This window comes from Diadema antillarum, unplaced genomic scaffold (assembly GCF_040938485.1).
Source record: "Diadema antillarum isolate AM-2024a unplaced genomic scaffold, OU_Dant_1.0 seq00002388_RagTag, whole genome shotgun sequence".
In the NCBI taxonomy this organism is placed as follows: Eukaryota; Metazoa; Echinodermata; class Echinoidea; order Diadematoida; family Diadematidae; genus Diadema; species Diadema antillarum.
In genome coordinates, this window is record NW_027273000.1 from 81,862 (window position 1) to 104,884 (window position 23,023).

General features: G+C 38.6%; 1 protein-coding gene across 1 annotated transcript in view; it reads right to left on the reverse strand.

Annotated features, from left to right (window-relative positions):
• Nucleotides 1-22,737, reverse strand: part of LOC139714698 (uncharacterized) — a gene marked incomplete at its 5' end in the record, with an annotated part of 41,347 nt that extends 18,610 nt beyond the window's left edge. Inside the window, 6 exons of the mRNA XM_071626371.1 lie at nt 16,078-16,341; nt 18,139-18,501; nt 19,420-19,671; nt 21,221-21,374; nt 22,010-22,019; nt 22,440-22,737. Coding sequence (XP_071482472.1) covers nt 16,078-16,341; nt 18,139-18,501; nt 19,420-19,671; nt 21,221-21,374; nt 22,010-22,019; nt 22,440-22,737 — 1,341 coding nt within the window. The remainder of the gene's footprint in view (nt 1-16,077; nt 16,342-18,138; nt 18,502-19,419; nt 19,672-21,220; nt 21,375-22,009; nt 22,020-22,439) is intronic.
• Nucleotides 22,738-23,023: the final 286 nt, after the last annotated feature.

Here is a 23,023-nt window from a genome sequence, read left to right on the forward strand (position 1 = left end):
CATTCATACATTTGCCCATTTTTAGAGTACTTTTCATAATTCACATGAAATGAAAAATGCAAAAAAAAAAAAAATGTCTTTATATCTGAGTTGGCAATCAAGCATAAGACTGTAAAACAAGGAATGTTCGTGTTCATTTTGATTTGGCTGATTTCTTGAGAGCCAAGATTTGTGAAATCAAAATGCATGCAAAACTTCTTGTCTACACTACATGCACTGAATGCCAGTGACAATTCACGAAAAATGATTGTCACAAAAAAAGGTCGTTGACTCCAATTCACACATTTCATGCCCAAAAATATCTTGCTCTTCAGTATAAAATCAAACATCGGAGTCTCTGTCTCTCTCTCTCCCTTTTCTCTGTTCAGACGAGGATCATATAAGCAGCATTGTTTGTGGCCGTTAGAAATGTACATAGTGCCATAGCGATACACATTTATGCTAAAACTTCTTCTTCTTCTTTTTTTGTCTAGTGTTTGCAAGAGATGGTCAAATTTCGTGTTTGGTTTTCAGTATTACAGATTTTGTGAAAATTTTGTGAAAATGCAATGGCAATCAAGTGCCAGCCCAAGTCCGGATAACAGAGAGATCCAGAAGAGTGATGACGGCTGGTTTAACTGAGGTCAGACTGAGTTACGCAAGAAACATCACAGTCCCACAATTAGTGCAGCTTTTCTCTGAAACACCAGGATGTCCTGCCTGGCAATACATTAACACAGAAAAAGAAAGTTGCAACCAACTTTACGTGCTATACAATTGGTTTTTTTTTCACAAAAAAGTATGCTTAAATATTTCTCCTCTTGAACGGAAATGATATCCAAACAAATGTTTACATGTGGATTGAGTGCATGCAATGATATAAACAGAACATATCAGTGAAGTTTGAGGAAAATTGGACAATCACTTCAAAAGTTTTGAATTTGTAATGTTTTGGCATTACCATCACTGGATCAAGAGACAAAAACAGTTCATGACGTCACTGAGCGACAATGAAACAAAGAAAATATTAAGAGAATTCAACATATTATTTTCATATTTATAGCATAAGGAAAGAGCACTTGACATACCTCTTTCAAAAATCAGGGGAAATAACATTACCCTTATTATATCAGAGAAGGAAGTCAAGGAAATGTGCACTTTTTTGTTATATAGAATGAAAAATATGATGAATTGTTGCAGTCTTCTCATCCAGCAATGGCGGCACCAAAACATTAAAAGTTTCAAATCTTTTCAACAGATTGTCCAATTTTCCTCAAACTTCACTTATGTGCTCTACTTATATTGCTGCATTCATTCAATCCACATATAAACATGTCTTTGGATATCATTTCCCTTCAAAGGGGAAAAATGTATAAAGAATACTTTTTGCGTGTGTGAAACATTCACAGCGTTGAATGGACTGTCTGATTTTCCTCAAACTTTATTGGTGTGTTCTACTAATATTGCTGCATTCCCTCAATCCACACACAGTACATTTCGGTATCATTCCCCTCAAAGCGCAAAAAGTAATTGAGGAGTATTACACAAGGGATATTATTGTCACGGAGCTAGTGCTGCTATTTTGGAATACACTGTGTACGTCATGCCAGACATCCCATTACTAATATCTAAAAAAAAAAAAAAAGTCCCGCATCATTTCTGTGATTTCACTCCAATCTAGACTGATGTGTGTCTTGTGTTGTTGTTGTTGTTGTTGATTTTTTTCCTGTCACTGTTGTCACTTACAAAACAGTTTTCTTTTAGAGAAAGATTATGGTTTCCTACATACTTAACATGTATACATACATCTTGAAAACAACTGAAATCAATCCTATACTGTATATACAATACTTCCTTTCGGGATTTCCTGTGAAATTATTGTGGTTTTCACATTTTGCTTTCCTTTTTTTTTTCTTCCAACCTAACGTGACTGATCTCAAGAAGTGAATGGTACTAAGAGCATTCTTCCTTCATTCCTCAGTGACAGTATATTTCACACAATCAATAAAATGCCACCAATGTGGTCACATACAAACTTTAATCGGCATTTTAGATCTTAGATCTTGAAGTTTTGAAAGGAGCAGTGGAGATACATGAAGGACAAGCATGCACACACACAAACAAACAAACACACACACACACTCACACCACAAGAAAGTAAGAGGTGTGTGCACGTAAATGTATATACCAGTACAGATGAATAAGAAAGAGATAGAGAACTGTCATGTGTGCATACAACGTATCATACTTGGAAAGAGGGATAGCGGCATATTAACAACACAGTGCATAACATAATACACGTGTATCAGTATGATGTGTACATTACATCAATGAATAAAAACGCAACTTGAATCGTAAATGATACGCAAGGATGCACATTATGTCGCACATACCTTGAGACAGGAGAGGGAAGGGGAATGACGGTAGCGAAATAGCGAGGCTCTGCCATCCGCCAAAGAAATTGTACATGGCAAGACAGTCTTGACGATCATCGATATTCGTTTGCGACGGCGCTGGCAAAACCACTCTCATTGTAAAACCACTAGAGTCCAGTAAGTTGTAATGTTGTGCTTGATGCCTTGAAAAAGGTAGACTACTAAAATGTGACTGCAGTGGGCGGCTTATAAATAGTGCCCAATAAGGTCTAGCTGGCCTAAAACAAATACTCAGCACTCCAACTGCACATGAGATGTTATGAATCAGCGATCAGCTGATTGCACATCACACAGTGCAAAGTACCATTCTATATTTGGCACGAGTCCCATGTTCTGGAAAACGACAGAAACCTCTCCCACCTCCCTGATGAAACGACTTATTGGAACTCAGCCAACGGTCTCCACGTGAAGTGTGCTCATGTATGGTCATGTGTCAACAAGCAGTGGTCTCAGTGTAGCAGACGCCCCGCCCCCATCCCCCACTTCATCAATGAGCATGGAGCACCCAGCCATGGAGACATGAATATTCATAGCAGCAGCAGTGACATTGGCTGTATGAGTGCCTAACTCATGAATATTCATAAGAGGGTGGGGCAATAGGGGTGATGTCATTCTAAAGAGGGAATTCCCCATGTAAGCCATGCTGAAATACAAGGATACTGCAGTACCAAATAAATCGTTCATGCCATACTGCATTTAAAACTGAACTGTCAGAAATTCCCTACGTGGGTCTGGCAGTACGCAATAAAGGGAGGGGATAGGAGGGAGGGGATAGGAGGAGAGGGGAAGGGGGAGGGGACGGGAAGGGGGAGGGGAAGGGGAGGGGAAGGGAGACGAAGGGGGAAATGGGGGACTGGCAGCTTCAGAAAACACAAGAGAAGACCACACCATGTCCACATCACTTTGATAAACAGAATGAAATCTGACCAAAAATCAGATTCAAAATAAGAATTTTCAAGTTCCACATTTCCTTACCATATGATGATATTTGTCATTCAAGTTGACTATGACCAAGAGAGTAAAATCAGATCAAACTTGTCTTTATCATAATCAAATCTAAAATAAGAAAGTAACAGACTTCAACTGTCTTTCAAGACCAAATCTCTTCATGTTGTTTATTTGATTTTACTCATATGAATAGAGCAAAGTTGACCATGGTATCAAATTGCACTTTAATAGGTTTGGGAAATAAAAGTGGTCATCCCATCAGCATAGAAACACTGACCACACAGCATGCCATAGGATCAAGCCATTGTTGTGCAAGTGGAAACCAGGACTTGACCACTGACCGCTGAACAATGTCATGGTGAAGTGTCCCGGAATGGCATTATGTAATGCCCGGACAAGATGCACCATATCCCACAACACGTTTACTTTTGGAACCGGCTCTTTGGTAAAAATTGACTCAAATATAATACTGAGTTGCTAGTTTGCAGCAATTAATCTATCCAGGCTGGGTCCGGAGTGCATTTCATGTCCAAATTGAGAAGCGATACTAGCAACTCACTACCGCTTCATCCTATCACTCCAAAGTACAACTATGGGGACATGTTCACACAACATTCCTCCTCCGTAAGCAACTGACATTCTTTAGTAACATGGGTAAACATAGCCATATGTTCCATGAGCCCAAGTCTTTGAGTGCCACCGAATATACCAGTAGCTGTTTTACTCATCCCACTGGGGACAGATTCCAATAATCTTTAGTACACATAGACAGTTGTCCTTGTGTCCTACCAAGTTAGCAAAAATCCAGTGAACCATGCGCAGACATTTTTTTTTTCACTTATATGTACATATATGATAGCACATCATAGTCCCACATATTAAATATTATGTCTCTGCCTGAAGCATGCCTCGTATAAATCCCTACCCATCCCATCATTCCGACAATATATGTATCAGTATTAGTAGACCTTGTCGACCTTTTTGAGTTCATGACTTTAGACTTGTACATACTACATTGCTCAAATTACAGGAGACAAACACATTTTCAATTTAGCAACCAGGCTAGCTATTGATATGTTACCCATAAAAAGCAGGCAAATGATGAAAAAAAAAGAACAGAAAAAAAAAAGTTTTTCTTCAACACACACACTCTGCTCTGGCAAATGATGACATTTTTTTTGGTGCCATAACATCTTGATTCCCCCCCCCCCCATTAATTTTTCAATGTGAATGGAGAGGTAAAACATTAGTATAGTATCTTAAATTTGGTGATATTTTTTATTTACAACAGACCCTGTCCTGTCCACCTTCGTATTTTGCAAGAGTCTCACAATTATACTTTCTTTTTTGCTCTCTCGCTCTCTCTAATCCTGAGAATGATGAACAGCTTTTGGGACTTGGGTACCATCCAATCCGAAGAACTAGTCGGTGTATACTGTTCCTTCACTTGGACGAATGCAATTCCGATTCAATTCATGTGTACCTCTCATCTGCTTAAGTTTGTATATCCTGGAAGAAAACACTGTAAGTCACAAGAACGGGGAATTCCTTTTCATGGCACGTATCCTCAAGGATTAAAGCTGGACTGCAAATAGGATGTTTGAATTAAATATTTCAGTCACTGCTAGTATGCTTTGTGTCTTCATTCAACAACAACAAAAATATCAATGATTCTTGAGCTAAGTTTTTTTTTTCTTCGCAAAAGATAGACAAATTGCCCTTCTTTGACATTACCAAAAACTGATTATTCAGTGTCTGAGGAATTACTAATAGTCATGATAAAAAATCTAGGGCATACACATTTGGGTGCAATTCAAACCCAAGACCACCTGATTGATAGTCAGGCATCATATCCACAAGATCAATGTATGCCTATGATTTATCATGGCTATTATTTCATTGGCAATTGAATAATCAGTGTTTATTCCAGAAGGGCACTTTGTCAATCAGTTGCAATAAAAAACACTGTGATGCAAAAATTATTCATTTGCATAAATATGCATGCAGTACATGTTCCTACAAGGGATTAGAGCCATCACTAGCTATGGGAAGGATGCTAAGTAGTTGAGTGGATATGATGCCTGTCTAGCAATTAGGAGGTCATTTGTTCAAGTCCAATTCAAATACTGTATAAGCTGTCATATTCGGGAGGGTTTAATTTCAGCAAATTTCGCAAATCACAGTCGGATCGCAAATTTAACAACACGCGAAAATGTCTCCATGCGCTGTGTTAATAGAGCATTAATGTAAGTGTCGGCGTCAATTCGCGAAAAACAACACCTCGTGAAAATGTCTATGACCTCGTCATTCGGGAAAATATCTGCACACGAAAATTACAGCATATACAGTATGCATGCCCATGATTTTTTTTTTTGTCATGGCTGCTACTAAAACGCTGAATAATCAGTGTTTATTCACATCGAAGAAGGACTATTTGCCAATCAGTAGCAATAAGAATAAAAATGATATCAATGTGACATGATAACAGATGAATATTACTTCAATGTACAAACTTTGGTGTAAAAAAAAAAGACAGTACAGTCGAAAAATGTGCTTTTCTGCACCATATTCACATCAACTTGAACATGAAGAGATCACTAGAGTGAAATTGCTTCAATGAAATTGGACACAGAAGAAGGAAGTTACAAAATTTTGAAGTTTCATATGTTCCCACAAAGAAAATTTCAGTGCAAACCACAGGCATAATCTAGAAGAGGAAATGATGCCAATAGCTCACAACTGTACATACAAAATTGTTACAAAAATCACATACATGTATTTAGTCAATAATCTAGCAATCATAAACCCCTTTCTGCCTAAAAGTCATCATTGCTAGGTTTATACTTACTCAAAGACTACAGTAATCCAGTAAAAAGAATACAACTTTAATATTCTCATTACTTTCATGTAAAAAAAAAGGACAAAAAATGAAGATATAGGTGCACATCAATGGAGATCTGTATCTGTCAATCATTCGCTCACTCTGTGTTACCAACGATCTCACTAAATTTGTAACCAATGATGTATAAGCTACCTTTGTCCATTATGTTTCAGCTTTTCATTCATTGGTACATTCGCTTGTTTGTCTGCTTACTGGTATGTTGATATGATGAATGAAATGTGTGAGCAAGTTATCAAGGCAAGAGCCAATGTGTTGAACTTTATTTATCATACAGGTGACTCAATTTCTGGTGTCTTCTAATTTAGATTGTCACTGAATTGGGACAAAGGTCTTAATCTCATGTAATCCCTGTATATCCCAGCTCAGATCAGCAACTCTAAACCACAGTGACTAAAGTCCAATTTCAAACTTCAAGGTACTAGCCCACATTTGCAAACCCAGGAAAATCAAAACTGCATAAAACAGGTCCAATATGACTTCAAGTACAAGTTATAACAGTAACATACCTCACCTGTTGCTCTTTGTCTATACCATTCGATAAAAGAGAGAAAATCATCGTTTTAAAATCAATTTTCAAACCGGGTCAACCCGACCCAAAATCGAATTACGAGCGCCGGCTAGCTACGTACATGTAACTTACACATGTATCGCATGCATGTAGTACGTACATGGACCGGAGCTAGCGAGCGTTATACGCATGCATACGGTGCATTTTCATTTATTTTTATGAAAGTAATGGACTAATTGGAACAAAATTTTGCACAGGCGTTACTGCAATCATACCCAAACTCCATGCTGACTATGAGACCAATTGCTGCAGGTTTACAAATGTGGGCTAATACCTTTAAGCATTAATTGCGACGAGGAGGGCAGAATAAAATGTTGCCCTTTGATTTCAAAGAAGCGCAATGATCGGCCTTGGTCTAAACTACAGTTTTGAGAATTCTGTTGGTATACACGTCAATTTGATATATTTTTAGACCGCCCACAGCATAACTACAGTGAGAGGGGAAGTACTTGCTACATTCTCATGCCACAACTAGGCCTACATACCTTTGAAACATGCCATCTTTATCACTATCTATGATGACACTTATGTCAGTCCAACAACAAATGTAAAATCAGTCTCTGGCAGCCGATTTAAATGTCCAACTCTGCTAAGGAGATACATTGTACCTCCACCATAGAAGAAAACAATCAGTTCTGCTCTTACAACATAAGATGCTTGGCATATATTCTATACTTGGTGTCTTGGAGGGATGGTAAATACCCTTGGGAGGGAGACAAAATTACAAAAGCAAAAGTAAACTTCAGAGGTTTTTTTGTATCGAGCAAAATTAGAAATAATTCAAAGGTGCAATGGAGGGGACTATTCCACTGCGTGATTATAAGCAGGATACAGGTGTATCAACAAACTAGATGATTTATATGAACAGGAAAAGCTAGGGTGATATTATGCAAACAGCCAAAGACTGGAGCACAAAGAATGCAATAGCTCTTGAAGGATACATACATGTGTATATAAGTTAATTTTATCTGCATGCAAATAAACAAGATTTATTTTTTTTAAACATTTTTTTTGGAAATTTGTATGAATCAAGCAATTTCAGTCTTTTTTTATTTGTATTGTTATGAGATAACATTTTTTCTATTTTTCAAATCTATTTTATCTTTTTTTAAGCAGAAGATTTTGAGAGTGTTGCCAGTAAATTACTGATTTGACAACATATTATACACAATAAATGAAGCTTTCATGTACAATTGTATCACACAACTTACATTTGTGGTCACGCGAAAAGACACAAGTCATCAGATACAGATTTCTAACATCAGAGGTACTTGATACTGTCAAAATCTGTCCTTTTTTACACATTTGGTAGATGTGACAGTCAGTCAAAAAATTGGGAAAGGCAGGTACTCTAAACAGTGTAAGGGCACTGTACTGTGCAGTTGGGGGCTATTGAAGCACATTAACTTGTACCTTTGTGCATAGGACACAAACGGGGGATTTCTAAGTCTATAAATAGCACCTAATATGATGGAATCATCAGATCGTTCTAAACCTTGGCATACAAAGTATATATCGAACATAATTTTAGGCAAGGAAATTTCAACATACCGATATTACTGCTCACTGGTTTATGCAAGTCTTGGGGTGTTTTCACGCACAATTTCATGCAAAATATGTTAAGACAATGAAAAAAAATTAACCTTGGGCAAAAACAATGACTCTCAAAAAAAACCCTGGTATTCCATGAAATAAGGTCATATAGACCGATTCGGGTTCGTTGAGGGCAGCAGACAATTTGTGGCACTGGGCGCAGCCATGAGCTCATTTGGAGGTGTCTTAGCCGACCCCCCCTCCTCTCCCACACCCCAGGGCAACATGTTTATCACGCACTTGTAACAAAGGTTCGCGCATTAAGCAAGCATTCGCGCACTCAGTACGAGACGCCTATTGGCTAAAACGACCATGCATCAGTTTTTCATTCCGTGCGCTGAAGGGAGTGGGGGAGAGAGGAGGGGGGGGTCGGCTATTGAAAGACACTTCGTTAATGGCGCTGCCCATGCCAAAAATACACATAGCGCGTCACAGAATCGGTCTATAACATAATCATCATTATTGACTATTTTCAAAATGATCATCTACAGAAGGCAAAAACAGGAAAACGTAGGTCCTACATTTGTGGTTACTACGCTTTGAAGTAGACTGTGCAGTTAAAAAAAAAAGTGACTTGCACTTGTAACAAGAATTCGTGCACTTGGCAATTGTGATGTTTTTGCAAGCGTTCATGCAAGAGATGAGAAAAAAAAATTATGGTGTATTAGTGCACAGCCACTTTACTACAGTTACCTACATGCCTACTGTAAAAGTGGAAATGTTCGCGGTGTTGAAATTTTGTGAAAGCACACAAATATTTTTGCTTCCCATATGCTCCGGTAGTTGATGTCTTGATTCCACAACATTAAAAACATGGTAAACTCTTTCTACCCGGCTGAGCGGGAAAAATTAGATGCACCAAAATATCCATTCTTACATTATGTGTTTTATTGAATATGCTCTGAATTGAATATGATATTGCACAAGAAAATCACGCAGATAAAAGTATGTGGTTTTAATGCACTGCTAAAATGCCTCATGTAGATAATAATGGGGTATGGCACCATGGTAAACATTACGTGTCATTTTATGCAACAAACAGGAAGCCATGATATCCATTCGAGACTCAATGACGGCATACCATGTCGCAAATGGGGTCATAAAAGGGCAGCAAAAGTAAAAGGATATTTGTATACACCCTTGGTGTGGGGTCAACCATAAATGCACACTTGGAAAGACAACAACAAATGCACAAAAAAGCATGACACATTCAACAGGAATGTGCAATGGTGTGGGTGAAAATATGAGTGGGAGGCAGTTGTGTGCCAGTATCGGTGTGTGTGTGTGGGGGGGGGGGGGGGGAGGGGTGGGGGTGAGATGGGGAGGGGTAGGAGGAGAGGGAATAGTATACCAACATCATGCAAATGGACTATAAAAGTTTACCAATTTTCATTCTTTTTGACAAGTTCCTTCCTATCATCTTAACTTGTCACTGAGATATGTTTCAGGCAAATATTATTCTTCATGATGAGTGCTCATTTAATGTCCTACAAAAAAAAAAAAAATTCTCTGAAGTTCTGTTTGAATTTCCTTTGCGATGAAATTTCGTTCATATTTCCTTTACGTCATTGTAACAGTGAGACATCATAAATCGTGGCAGAGCTTAGACTATTACGACTTTGAATTTTAACATCTTTAAAATCTTTCATAAATCTTTAATACAATGTACAGTGTATTTATATTGGCACATATAATCTATTTCAATCCTATGAGGAAATGCCAGCTACTGTAAATGGTAGTTTTGGGGAATTCTGATATAAGAAACCTAAAAATGTTGTCTGACAGTCCATATGATATGTTCTTCTACATTTTGTTCACATGTTTAATGTTTTTAACATATTTATCTGTTCTTAAACAGACTTTGATCGGAATTCAAATCAAAATTTGCTTTAAAATGTGAGTTTTACCACTAGTTTCTAAATTTCAATGAGACATCAGGGTGGTCCACAACTTGAAATTTGAGCATGTTGCAAGCTCAGAATCTGAGAATATTGCAGAAATTGAATATGCGCGGAGCGCACACAATGAGTACATAGTACTCAATATTTTGCTGCTTATCTCTTTGTGCTGCTTACATTCAATGTTCTCTCTCATGTTTTGCACACAAATATCTAAGTACCAGGTAGTTTGATGTTTCTTATGTTATGCACATGTTTTGCACATTTTTGAATACTTTTACTTTGAGCTTGTTGCAAATTCTTGAGGATGTTGCGTAGCATGTTGCTGGCTTTTTAGGATGTTGCACAAGAATTTTAGCATGTTGCAGCAACATGCTAAAACCCCTCGTGGACCACCCTGAGACATATACTATAACAAACTAGAAATGTCGCTACAGCGACTGGTATGCCTCCGCCATAATGCATGGTTCTCCTAATAGGTCTATAGTACAATGTCTTGACAATGTGTGATGACAGTTTCACACAAGTGGCAAAATATTAAAATGACAGGTTTGCCACAAATGTGCTGAATGTTCACTTTCCTAGAGCTAGGTTCAATTGGATGAATGATTAAAATGTCAGAGTGCAGGTATTTGGGGAACTGATGATTTTTACTTGACTTTTGACCCATTTATAAGTTTATGCATTGAGTAATTTTCAAGGTTTTGAGAAAAAGTATAATTTCAGTATCAAATGGTAAAATAGTATTATCTAAACCTGGCCTTTGACCTTTGACCTCACAGTTCCAAAGAAATCACTGTTAGGTAGAACATGCATAAATATGTAAGTTTCATGATGATACCTTGAGTTACTTTCGAGATATGGAAAGTGCAATTTAGCACTTTCACTTGACCTTTGACCTTTTGACCTTTGACCTCTTGGCAAGAAACTTCCCACAGAATATATATTGGGTAATACATGCTTACATCAAGTTTTTTAAAAAATCCTTCAGGCATTGCATGAGGAAAGTAGTGATATTTTGAGGAGTTGACCTTGACCTTTGACCCCCTGACCTTTGACCCATGACCCCCAACTTCCCTAGATAATCACTGCCCATCGGTACATGCATATATACTAAGTTCCATGAAGATACCTTGAACCATTTGCGAGATATGGAGAAAAACACGAAATTTCAACCTTTTTTTTCACAAAATAACCTGTGACCTTTGACCTTTGACCCCGTGACCCTAAAATCCAAATAAGGTATTATCCCCCCAGGATATACCCTCATACCAAGTTTGATGTAAAACCACCACACGGTTCTTGAGATATCGACAAAAACAAAACGGGACGGACGTACGGACGTACGGACGTACGGACGTACGGACGTTCGGACGTACGGACGTTCGGACGTACGGACGGATGGACGGACGACCCGAAAACATAATGCCTCTGGCCACTTCGTTGGCGGAGGCATAAAATGACGGGAAAACCCTACATCCCCACTATGTCCCATTTTTCAGGCACACCCAAACATACACTTTTTTTAATTTTTTTTTTGCATGGCAGTAAATCTCCCCTTCATTGGATGAATGGGACAGTCCTGAGGGCACAGATACCCCTCATCCTGGAATTTCCTTTGGAATACTCTAGAAGCGCCAGGACAAATGCAGCCCATCAAAAAAAGCTGTCGAAACCTTATTAAGGAATCAAATATATTCCTTTAGATAAAACTTCCCTTAATGATATTTTTTTTCCAAACATAAACTAAACAGATACATTGTTGTCAGTCATACGAAGTGCTCCATTCCAAAAGTGCATACTGAAAATCATCGGAGTGGAACAGGCAAAAACAGCACTGCTTAAATAAGCCACAGCTGTAACAGGAAAAAGACTATTTTGTTTACCACAGTGTTGTTGTTTTGTTTCAATCTCTCTATCTCTCTATATCTGTCATTTACCAATTCCAACTGGAAATTTTCCATGCACAATGCAAATATGGATAGTCATACAGCCAAGAGCTTATTTACTACATATACTTTGCTTGTTTTGTTTGTTTTATTTTCCATCTGAAAAGATGAGTGGATAGCCTATATGCAGCTGCACTATTTGGTCTTCCATTTGGTCCAGTTGGAGGTAAGGCAAGACCATTTCACCGGGTTATGCAGTCACCCTGCTTTTTACAATGAATGGATGAAGTGGGATCTTTTATGTGCAAGAGTTGTGACTCTCTCACACAAGGGATCTCCATTTTATGTCCTTTTCAAGGGCCAGAGTATTTTGCCTCTTTCTAGAGGGGACGATACGATTACACATAAGTAGGCAAGGGTACAGTTTCCACCATGAAGCGGAATGTTAAAATTGTCATTCAAGTTGTCGTCGTAGTTCCTTTCCGTTCTCCATTTAATTCAAGCGAACACACATACAATTGTACATCTTGTACACATACGCACATAAGGGGTAATCTACAGAGCATTAGGGTATTCATCCAGGACAGCTTAAAGAGGAAATCCACCCCAAAAATAAATAAACTCTAAAAGAAAGAGAATAAAATCCCAACAAAACGTTCAAAAAATAATGATAATAAGTGGATAAAAAATTGATAAGGAAGATATGACATTTTGAAATTTCACATTGGGGGGGGGGGGATTTCTTCCCCAGTCCTTATAGATATTCAAATGTGTGAGTTGATGATGTCATGCCCGTACAATTTTTCATGTATATTACATATGAAATTCAGAAAATTGTTACTTTCAGGTTATATAGGTAAAGGCATATTTCCACACCAAAATATATCAGAGTTAACATTCATTCCTTCTATTTTGGGTGGCTAGCAAGTTGAGAGCCCGACATCATCAACTTGCTGATTGGAGTAGTCATAAGAACTGATAAAGAGGCGTCTTTATTAAAAAAAAAAGAAATTTCAAAATGTCATAACTTCCTTATTTCTTGAACATCCAACTTCAATAATTTTGGCACTGTTTGGAGGGATTTTTTTTTTCTTTCTTTATGAAATCGATAGAATTCTGGAGTGGATTTCTTTTTCAAACCTTTGTGTGCCTACAGCATTTTTAGCTGAACCTTCCACGTCAATCCTTTGACCTGGATTAAGTAGCAAAAGTCTACCCTCTCTGATGAGTATGCATAAATCCTCAGCTTTCCTTGAATAGTTTTTACAGAGGAATTCCAGTACAGTTATAACTTAATCTGATAAGAGCGAGTAAAATGTTATGAGCACAACAGTCAAAATTTTATCAAACTTGGTAAAAAGTTAGGGAAGTTATGAAAATGTGAAGTTTCACTAATTTCTGCATATGTTCTCATACAGTTGCTATGAATATGCACATGAGTGAAGTGACCATTTCATCACCTCTCAGTTTTCCCTTGATCGTGTACCAAAAAAAAAAAAAAAATGATGAAAATCCAATGTTTCTGTTATTAAAGTATGAAACATGTTATTCCTGGTTGAATAACTCCAGAATACTGATCAGTGACATATATCAGGATTTAAGACTGGAGAATTAATGGCACTTGAATGGAAAACTGGAAATTTCATCATCATGTTCAAACCTTATGGCAAGTTGTGAGGGGATGGCATAATTAATCACTATTGTATGCATATTCACATTGACTGTTCAAGAACTGTTTCCTGAAAAAAATAGTGAAACTTCAAAATGTCATAACTTCCTTATTTTTTCATTCAACTTTGATCAAATGTTCATTATCATGCCAAAGAAATTTTACTCCTACTTTTCAGATTAACTTTCAACTGCACTGAAATTTCCCTTTAAAGGGACGGTATAGTTTTGGCTGAGATTGGGGATTCAGATTTGAACTCTGTGTGAGATAATGAGAAACCACTTAAGTAATATTAAAAAGCATGCAATTCTAAGAGGAATTCAGTTTATTTTATGAAAATTGGTTTTTAAATGGTTGAGATACAAAAAAGTAAAAAAAAACAGTCCTAGTAAAAGGTGGGTACCCCTTTCATTAGGACTTCTTTGTTTTTGGATATATCTCAACCATTTCGAAACCAATTTTCATCAATTAAACATTGAATTCTTCTGAGAATGTATGCGCTTTTACAGGGCTGCATACTAACCCATTTTTTTCTACTGGTCTGACCTGTCTGTCAGACCAGTAGGTACCCAGTTTTTCTGTGTTTTTCTGGTCCATTCCTGAAAAAGATACTGGTTTAACAGTGATTTTTACTGGTCCTGGACTGTTGGACCAGTGCCAGTGTGCAGCATTGGCTTTTAGATTTCATCGGAGGTTTTTCGTTATCAAACAAAAAAGTTGGAAACCCAAAGCCCCATCTCCACCAAAACTATATCAGCCCTTTAAGTAGAAAACTGGAAATCAATCATGTATTCCAGCAACCTCACCACATTTGTAAATAAGCACATTTCTCTCACATGACTCACACAGATCATTACACTAACAACCATTAAAAATTTGACATTGAATTCATATGATTTTATAGAATGGGTAGCGAGAATCCTGCGATCTCATTGGTCGAGAGCTTTGTGTTGATTTTTACTTGCCGCACGCTGAGTCACAGTGGTAAACACGTTATCGCGCACTTGTAGTAAGAGTACGCGTACTTGTAACAAAGATTCGCGCACTAAGCAAGCGTCCGCGCACCCAGTATGAGACGCCTATTGGCTAAAACAACCATGCATCAGTATTTACTGATGCATGGCTGGCCATGCGTCAAGTAAAAACTGATGCATGGTATGTGTACACCACGCCAAAAACGAAATGCATCCAGTAATTTTGTCATCGGGTAACACGATAGAAAAATGGGTTTTTGGCAAGAAAATTACCCATTCTATAAATCAGATGACGCACATGTCTTTTCGTGCGTCAGTCGGAATATAGTGTGCATGCGGTAACTATGGAATTTAGCCAAACCAACGAGGCGAAGTCGAGTGGGTTAAGCATTCCACAGTTACCTTACACACCTTACACACAATTCCGACTGACGCACTCAGACCTGTGCGTCATTTGTATACTGGTCAACATCAAGCATATTAAAGATGGTTTCACAAACAAATGTGGCAAAGTTCACAGACTGTTAGTAAATGTATCTATGAATTCAGTATACAATGTACATTGTGTATGATTTTGCAAGGCATTCAATATCACACAATCTATTGCACAATAAGAACTGTTCACCATGCTGTGAAATATGTTTTTTGTTCTTAATTTTATAACTCCGTATCATTTACAATGGCTGAATCTACCATGTCAGCCAAATTCTTGAATTGCAAAATTTAGAAATGACCTAGACCGATGAACATCGTTGACTAATATTTTTTTTATCATTTTTTTTTTCTTTTCTGGCAAGCTTTGAGTGATATTTCTGCATGTAGTGCGTAAAAATCTGTCCTAAAGGATGTTAATTTGTTAGTTAGTTTAAATGTTAATACTTAGTTTGTTTGTTTGCTTGTTTGTTTGTTTGTTTGTTTGTTTGTTTCTAGCACTGCAAAGATGACAAGACCTGTCCTGTACATATCATTGTTCCATAGTATAATATTATCTGTCATTTGATTTTACAAACTGTTCCACTATCACACAATCACATTTTGTCCAATCCAAAAGTTACACTTGACTACTCCACATACAGTTGTAATGTTATGCTATGCGATGCAAAAGAGCACAATATGGACAAACGTGTATGCTGTATGCAATGCACTCAGCAGTGAATTGTCCAAAATTCAACCCCATATGGATGATGAGAAAAACTCCTACAGCACGAAGCTACGTACATACCTTGGACAATCAGGTTGGCATGTTCCACCAAGCCTGCCTCCAGTAGGATCTTACAAAGCTGCATCCCAAGGTTATGTCCAGGATAAACACCCTCATGTCTGTCGACCCAGTCCCTTAGCAGGAAGAAATTCCTCTTGCTCATCTCACTCCAACCTTTGAAAATCCTGTCGCGCTTGGTCTTCGGGACGTCGAGTATGGCCGCCAGGTTGATGGGTTGGCAAGGTACTTTCCCAATTTCTGCTAAGACAACAGCAGTTGTAACATCTGAAAGGGAAAAATAGATGCAGACACATATACAGCCACATTCAGTCTCCTATATCCACATTGTATTTCAACCACAATTTAACAATACACAATGTATTCACTGGGTGAGTCCACATCAAGCACTGCAATAGATATGCCTTCATTAAAAACCCACAGGCTTCCCTGGTTTTCCTGAATTTTTGTTGATTAAAACACATTTCACAAAGTGTTTGTTGAATTGCAGTTCAACATAATCCCTCATTATGCAATTTCTCACATGTTTGCAATCATGCTTACTGCCAAACTTTGGATAAGATCATAAATACTAACAAAGAGAGAATGCCAGTAGTACCAACACAGATACAAATGCATCAGATTAACATCAAATTTGTTTGTGGCTTTGGATGTTGCTGACCCTTTCGTAAGGCCAATATTACCCATCATTATCTTCAACACAAATTTACACTTGAATGGTAGTTGATATCAGATAGGCACTTTAGTGCATTGAAGCTCAAAACAACCCTTGGTCTTTTACATGATGCTCAGCATACTACACAAGCTGGATTTTTCATGATTTTTCACTGTATTTTCATTTTCTTGAATCATATCGCAAACAATGTGCAAATATTTTCTTAAAATCATGATGATGACAATGTGTGAAGATACCATTTCCAAAGAACTGAAGAAAAAAAAAAGCCATGCATGTGCCAAGCATTTTGTGAGGACCATGATGTTGTAATATGTGAGGAATAGCAATACACTAGTACAGTACTTTGAATAAAGAACACACTACTTGTTTATGTGCAGGGAATCATCAAGTAAAAATATCACAGTACTGGTGCTCTTTCTTTTAATGCACTTTTTTCATTTCGTGAACGGTGAAGTGAAAATTACTACATCCTAATAACGGCAAAATTAAAATTAACAACACATGGAAATACCCATCAAGTAGCAATTCATAAAAGTATCTGTATATGAAAATTTTAGTTATCATGGTATACTGTAAGATTCCTTAAAAGACACCAAATATATAAAATCACATGATACTGTACATAAAGTACACCTCTCTTCGTCCTCATTAAGTGCAAAGGTCAGATACAGGTTAGCATAGCTGCATCATATTTTGGATTTAAAAAATTCATTCTCCAGTAATTAGTTGAAAGACTCTCATATGTTTATACATTTTCTGACTATTTCAGAATGTTTGCATGTTTGACACTCCACAATATTTTGAACTATTTGGAAAATGGCATCACTTTATGATGACTTTTTTCTTAATAGTTGTTGGAAAATGATGTCACAAAGCAACTGTGATATCAGAAAGGATTTGTGGCATCGCATGCTGCTCTGTATGGTCACTTTGTGAAATGTAACAAAGCAATAGTGACATAGCAAAGCAATTTTGACAAATGTGCTGCTTCATACGGTTACTTCATAAAATATCACACAGCACTAGTGACATCCCGCCCTGCTTCATACAGTCACTGTGGACTCCATCCACAACATCGCATCCACTACAATACTTTTTGCCTCATAATTTCCCCTTTTTTGTTGTAAAGTTTTTGATCTAAAATACAAAACATAAAACTTTGCCTAATTTCAAGTTCCTGGTTTAATCTAGCCTTTTGACAAGGCCTCGTGGCTGAAGATTGAGACTAACTTGCCACACCGAGCACTGCGAGAAAGGGTTGAACGCAAGACCGAGTGGCGCAGCCACGAGGCCTTTTGAAACCTGGGTTTTTTTCCCCACCCAGTTTGGGTGAGAGGGATTTCCACCTTTAACAGAGATGTGCATCAGAAACAATGATTCTTAATTACCTTGTGGAATGAGCTGAGGTGGTGCTGTTGCTGGTGCCGGTGCTGGTGGCCATTTAGGCTGCCACAGGTCTTCTGCCTCTCCTGCTGCTGCAGCCTCGCTCGTCGGGGTGGAGCAGGGCCAGAGCAGGGTGGCTGCGTCGTGGCAGCCGTACCTCTGGAGCACGCTGTGCAGGAGCTCGCGGCCATTGGAGGCACCGTCCAAACGACACGCCCTCCACCACTTCAGGAGCTCCACGGTGGTGGGCGGGCCACGGTCCTTGGTGCCGAAACGCACCCGCTCTGGCACCCTGAGAGCCATAAGAATGTCATCCAGTTTGTGCTCCATCATGTTAGCGATGATCTCCAAAACGTCGTCATCCATCCCTTTCAAATGGAATATAGCAAAGAAATGATAATGGAATACATTCCCCTTTAAACACTCTTAATCAGGCCCACTCCAGTGTCATGCAATGAGTGTAGAAAGAGTCACTTTGCACAAGCTAAATACTGTCGCTGCATACAGAGACTTTGTTGCAAGGTTCCCATTGACACCACCTAGTATACCACTATTTTTCTGATACTTGTAAGATTGACAAGGATGGCTGGCCCCTATACATGCCATCTAACTTCTTGAGAGCAAAAGTGTAGTTTCAAAAAAGTTTTCTGATTTTATTACTGCTAAGCATTTCATCTGCAAACAATGGGTTGCAGAAAGTGAAATCAACTAAAATCAAGAGGGAAACATAAGTTTAGTAATCTATATGTTGAAACTCCTCTCCAGTTACTGGTCGTAACTCTTTATAGAATTAGGAGAGAATTTGTGGACAAAGTTGGTATTAGGCTCGGTGTAAGCTTCAAAGATTTTAGACAATTGCATTTAGTCAATGTTTGGCTTTATTCACGATTGGATAGAACCCAGGAATAGATATAACTAAGTCACTATAGTAGACATATAAGATACACAGAGCTGAACATCGCTAAGCAATAGAAGCTGAAGACACAATTACTGCCAGAAACAATTTGTTATCAAAACATGCTTTGATCAAAGGTCACTGATAAATCAGTTGCTCTGTGTGACTTGTTAATTAGTGCTCAGCAAATGTATTGTTTCTAGTTTCTAGAGCATTGTACAACTGTTCAATGGTAAAATGATAGTTTGCTCTGACAAAAACTCAAAAAGAGATAAAAAAATCATTCAGATGCCGTTCCAATGATACCTTTGACCTATTGAACAAAAAAAGAAGAAAGAAATAGACATGAAGAAGAAAAAAAATGAGAATGAGGACAAGGGAGAAAATTTACCTTTGATGACCATCTGAGCTAATTTGGGTTTCTTGCATGCTGAGAGGGCTTCAGATAGCACCCCAAGGAGGTCCACACTCCTATCTTGGCGTCTCTTCCACTTGTGAAGGATGCTGCGTGCAGTGTTGGTATCGTTCCCCCTGTCAGTCACACGGCCAATGTCTTCATCGGAAAGCCCGAGCTTTTGGCCGAAGAGCTTCCAGCTTTTCCCAATACTTTTGCTGACATGGTCAAGGATACGCAGGGAGAGTCCTAGAAATATGATGAAAAATCAGTCAAAGGATGACCTGCTATGACAACACTGCCAATTTGAGAATCCCAAAGGCTGCAAAAACGGAAAGTTATTCACAGGGATTCATCACATCATAATTTCTCTATTATCATTCCCACTATAAAAAGATGATCAGTTCTCATCACTCAATTCACTTCAACCATGAATCTTCACTTTTTTATGGCAATGTACGCGAGATGAACAATTCATTTTCTGGTATTCAGATAATTTTAGAACTAAACTGATTCAACCGCTGCTTAAAGGGGATGGCTAGTAACTGATCAGTGGGAATCAGTGGGAATGCTGAGGGATGATTGTTCCAATCCTTGTGGGATTCATTTAAGAGTACATTATATATCTACTGTTGTGTGAAAATTATTTGGTCTCATATTTGGTCTCATATTCAAGTAATGTGCAGATTAATGCACCGTTACTGACCAGGCACGCTAACCTGGAAACATTTAACTGCACATCACTTGAATAGGAGACCATTCTGAAGCAAATAATTTTCACACAACAATAGATATATGATGTACTCTTAAATGAATCCCACAAGGATTGGAACAATCATCCAGAATTCTCACTGATTCCCACTGATCAGTTACTAGCCATCCCCTTTAAAGCAGACTTGGAAACCTCTTCCTTCTTCTGCAATCACTAAATCCTACAAACAGCGTGGTCCTTCATAGTATATCAAAATAGAAGTTTACTGATCTTAACATTACAGCTTGAGGACAGAACGTTCTAATAGCCCCTTTGAATTAAATATACCTGGGTGTGTTCCCATCCTGCCTTACATACAACAACAGCATTGGACATTTCTTGCTGAACTTACGGCTGGAGAGCAAAATTTGCAGCCAGAGTTCTGTGACTTCTGACCTTGGCATTTATAAGATTTCGCTCAAAGTCTCTATGAGTGATATAACCTCATGTGCACGCCACCTCCAAGTATCAAATCAAGGGAAACTACCAAAGGGTTATATCAAAACACTTTTACAACTTTGTGGAGTCTACAGCCAAATGGATTGAAGGAGAGAGGAAATGCATGATGCCTCCAGCGCCATTAAAGGAATGGAGTCATAGAATACTACTTTTTTCAAACGTCACTGGCCATGTTCAAGCACTCAAAGGAGAACCACAATGAACCAATCTAATGCATTCTGTACCATACCACGCCAGGCTTGGAGCATTCATGTGCTCTGTGGAGAAAACGTATGTTGTACCACATGAGTTAATTTCAGAGGGGTTCACACCATTATTGCGACAGGGTCATTACTTGCAGGTGTCCCAAGCAAAGCGAATGAAGTCTTTGCATTATGATGTATGTGCGTGAAGCATGCATGCTGCTCATGCCAACCTCTGTCACAATTATGGTACGTTTTTTGCAGCATATCGGGAAGTGGTCAATTGTATAGAACAATACGATACACTTCAGGAGAGCTTCAGCACTTCTTGGTACGGGCATGGTACGGTATAGTATGCTTTAGGACAACGCTCGAATGTACCAATTGACAACCACTAAACAGGTACCTCGGCAGACCTCCAGCCCAAGGTCATTCAGGCCGAAGCTACGCAATGCTTCCGCCAGCACCAGCTGTTTGTCCGCCTCAAATGGCTGGATGACCCGCCAGTCCAGCAGCATGTGGTAGACCCTCTGGGTGAGGTCATGCTCCTCCAGCTCCAGCTGTGATCAAATGCTCTATCATAGGTTATTACAAGCTCTTTCACAGGTTCTCACTGAAAGTCTATTGGTTCTCAAAGGTTCCATCATAGGTTCTTACAGGCTTATTCCTACAGGGTTCTCACTGGGACCCTGATAGGTTCTTACAGGCTGATTCATAGCATCTCACTGGAACTCTTTAGGTCCTTACAAGCTCTTTCATACATGTTCTCAAAGGTTTGATCATAGGTTATTACAAGTTCTTTCACAGGTTCTCACTGAAAGTCTATTGGTTCTCAAAGGTTCCATCATAGGTTCATACAGGCTAATTCCTGCAAGGTTCTCATTGGAATAATTCCTACACTATTTTCATTGGAACTCTCTGGGTTCTCAAGTCTCACAGGTTATATCATATGTTCTTACAGATTAATTCATAGGCTCTCACTTGTACTCTATAGGTTCTCACTGTCACAGTCTCACAGGTTATTCCTATTGTTCTCCTTCCACAGGTTCTCATAAATTTTTGTATAGTCATTCATAGGTTCACCCATCTGTTTTCTCAGATTCTCCTATAGGTAAGCATAAGTTCTCTTGCAGGTCCTCAATGGTTCCTACACAACACCACAATTATAACATAATGATGTTGGAAAGGTTATCACTTTGTGACTCCTGCCAAGGAGGTTATGAAAATAAAGGAAAAATTGATAATGACATCAGGAACAATTACATTTTGGTAGTGATCCAGCTCATCGTTGAATCCAGGATGTTTTTTAAAAGATTTTTTATCATTGGGAAATGGGGCCAACAACAAATTAACGAATTCAAGAAGTGCATGTTTGAGGTGCGCATGCATGCACTGAGCCCGCACTTGAGGTGCAGCAAGATGCTAAGGTAGAGACACTAGAAAGGATTCTTTATCAATGAGAGATTTTTAGCATGTGTATTATATGGGTGGAAATTAGCTGCTTAGCAGAGGTCTGTGCTCTCTGAGTGTTTTTCTAGTTTGACATTTGTTGCAATTTGCTGGTCTTGAAATGCTGCATTACTATAGATGCACTCCTTTGGTGACAAATAAGTGCTGACTCCTACATTTGTATCCTCCGTGGCAAACCACTGCCTCCATCCTCACCCTGCTCGATCTCGTTTGCAAGGCCATCCAACTCCGCTTTGCGGCACGCCAGGATCAGTGGCCGCAGCTTGTCCCGCGAGCATGCCATCTGTTCCCGCCACCTATGCAGCATGTCCATTGTGCAGTCCTTGTCCCTGACATGGAGGAGAGAAATGCTCTTCACCTCACTGTCGGTGAGTTTGAGATCCTTGGCAAATTTCTTCCAGATAGGGGCCACGTGCGCAGCAACAGTACGTAGGACATCATTATCCAGAGTGTCTGGGACAATTCAAAGACACAAACGATACAGTCAGGAGTTTGCTTCTTATTCTCTATTTTTTTTTTTCTTTTTTTGCTGCTTAAAACACAAAATATGATGACAAATTATTTCATTTATTTCATATGTATTGTGTCTGGTAGGTCTGTACTCACGTGTTTGACATAAAACTTCAATATCCTTCGGAAAAACAAAGAAACAAGCAAACAAGCAATCACATGAGCTCATAGCAAGCACTGTTAGCCTAGCTGATATATTCTAGACTCTCCCTATTACAGACAGCTAACT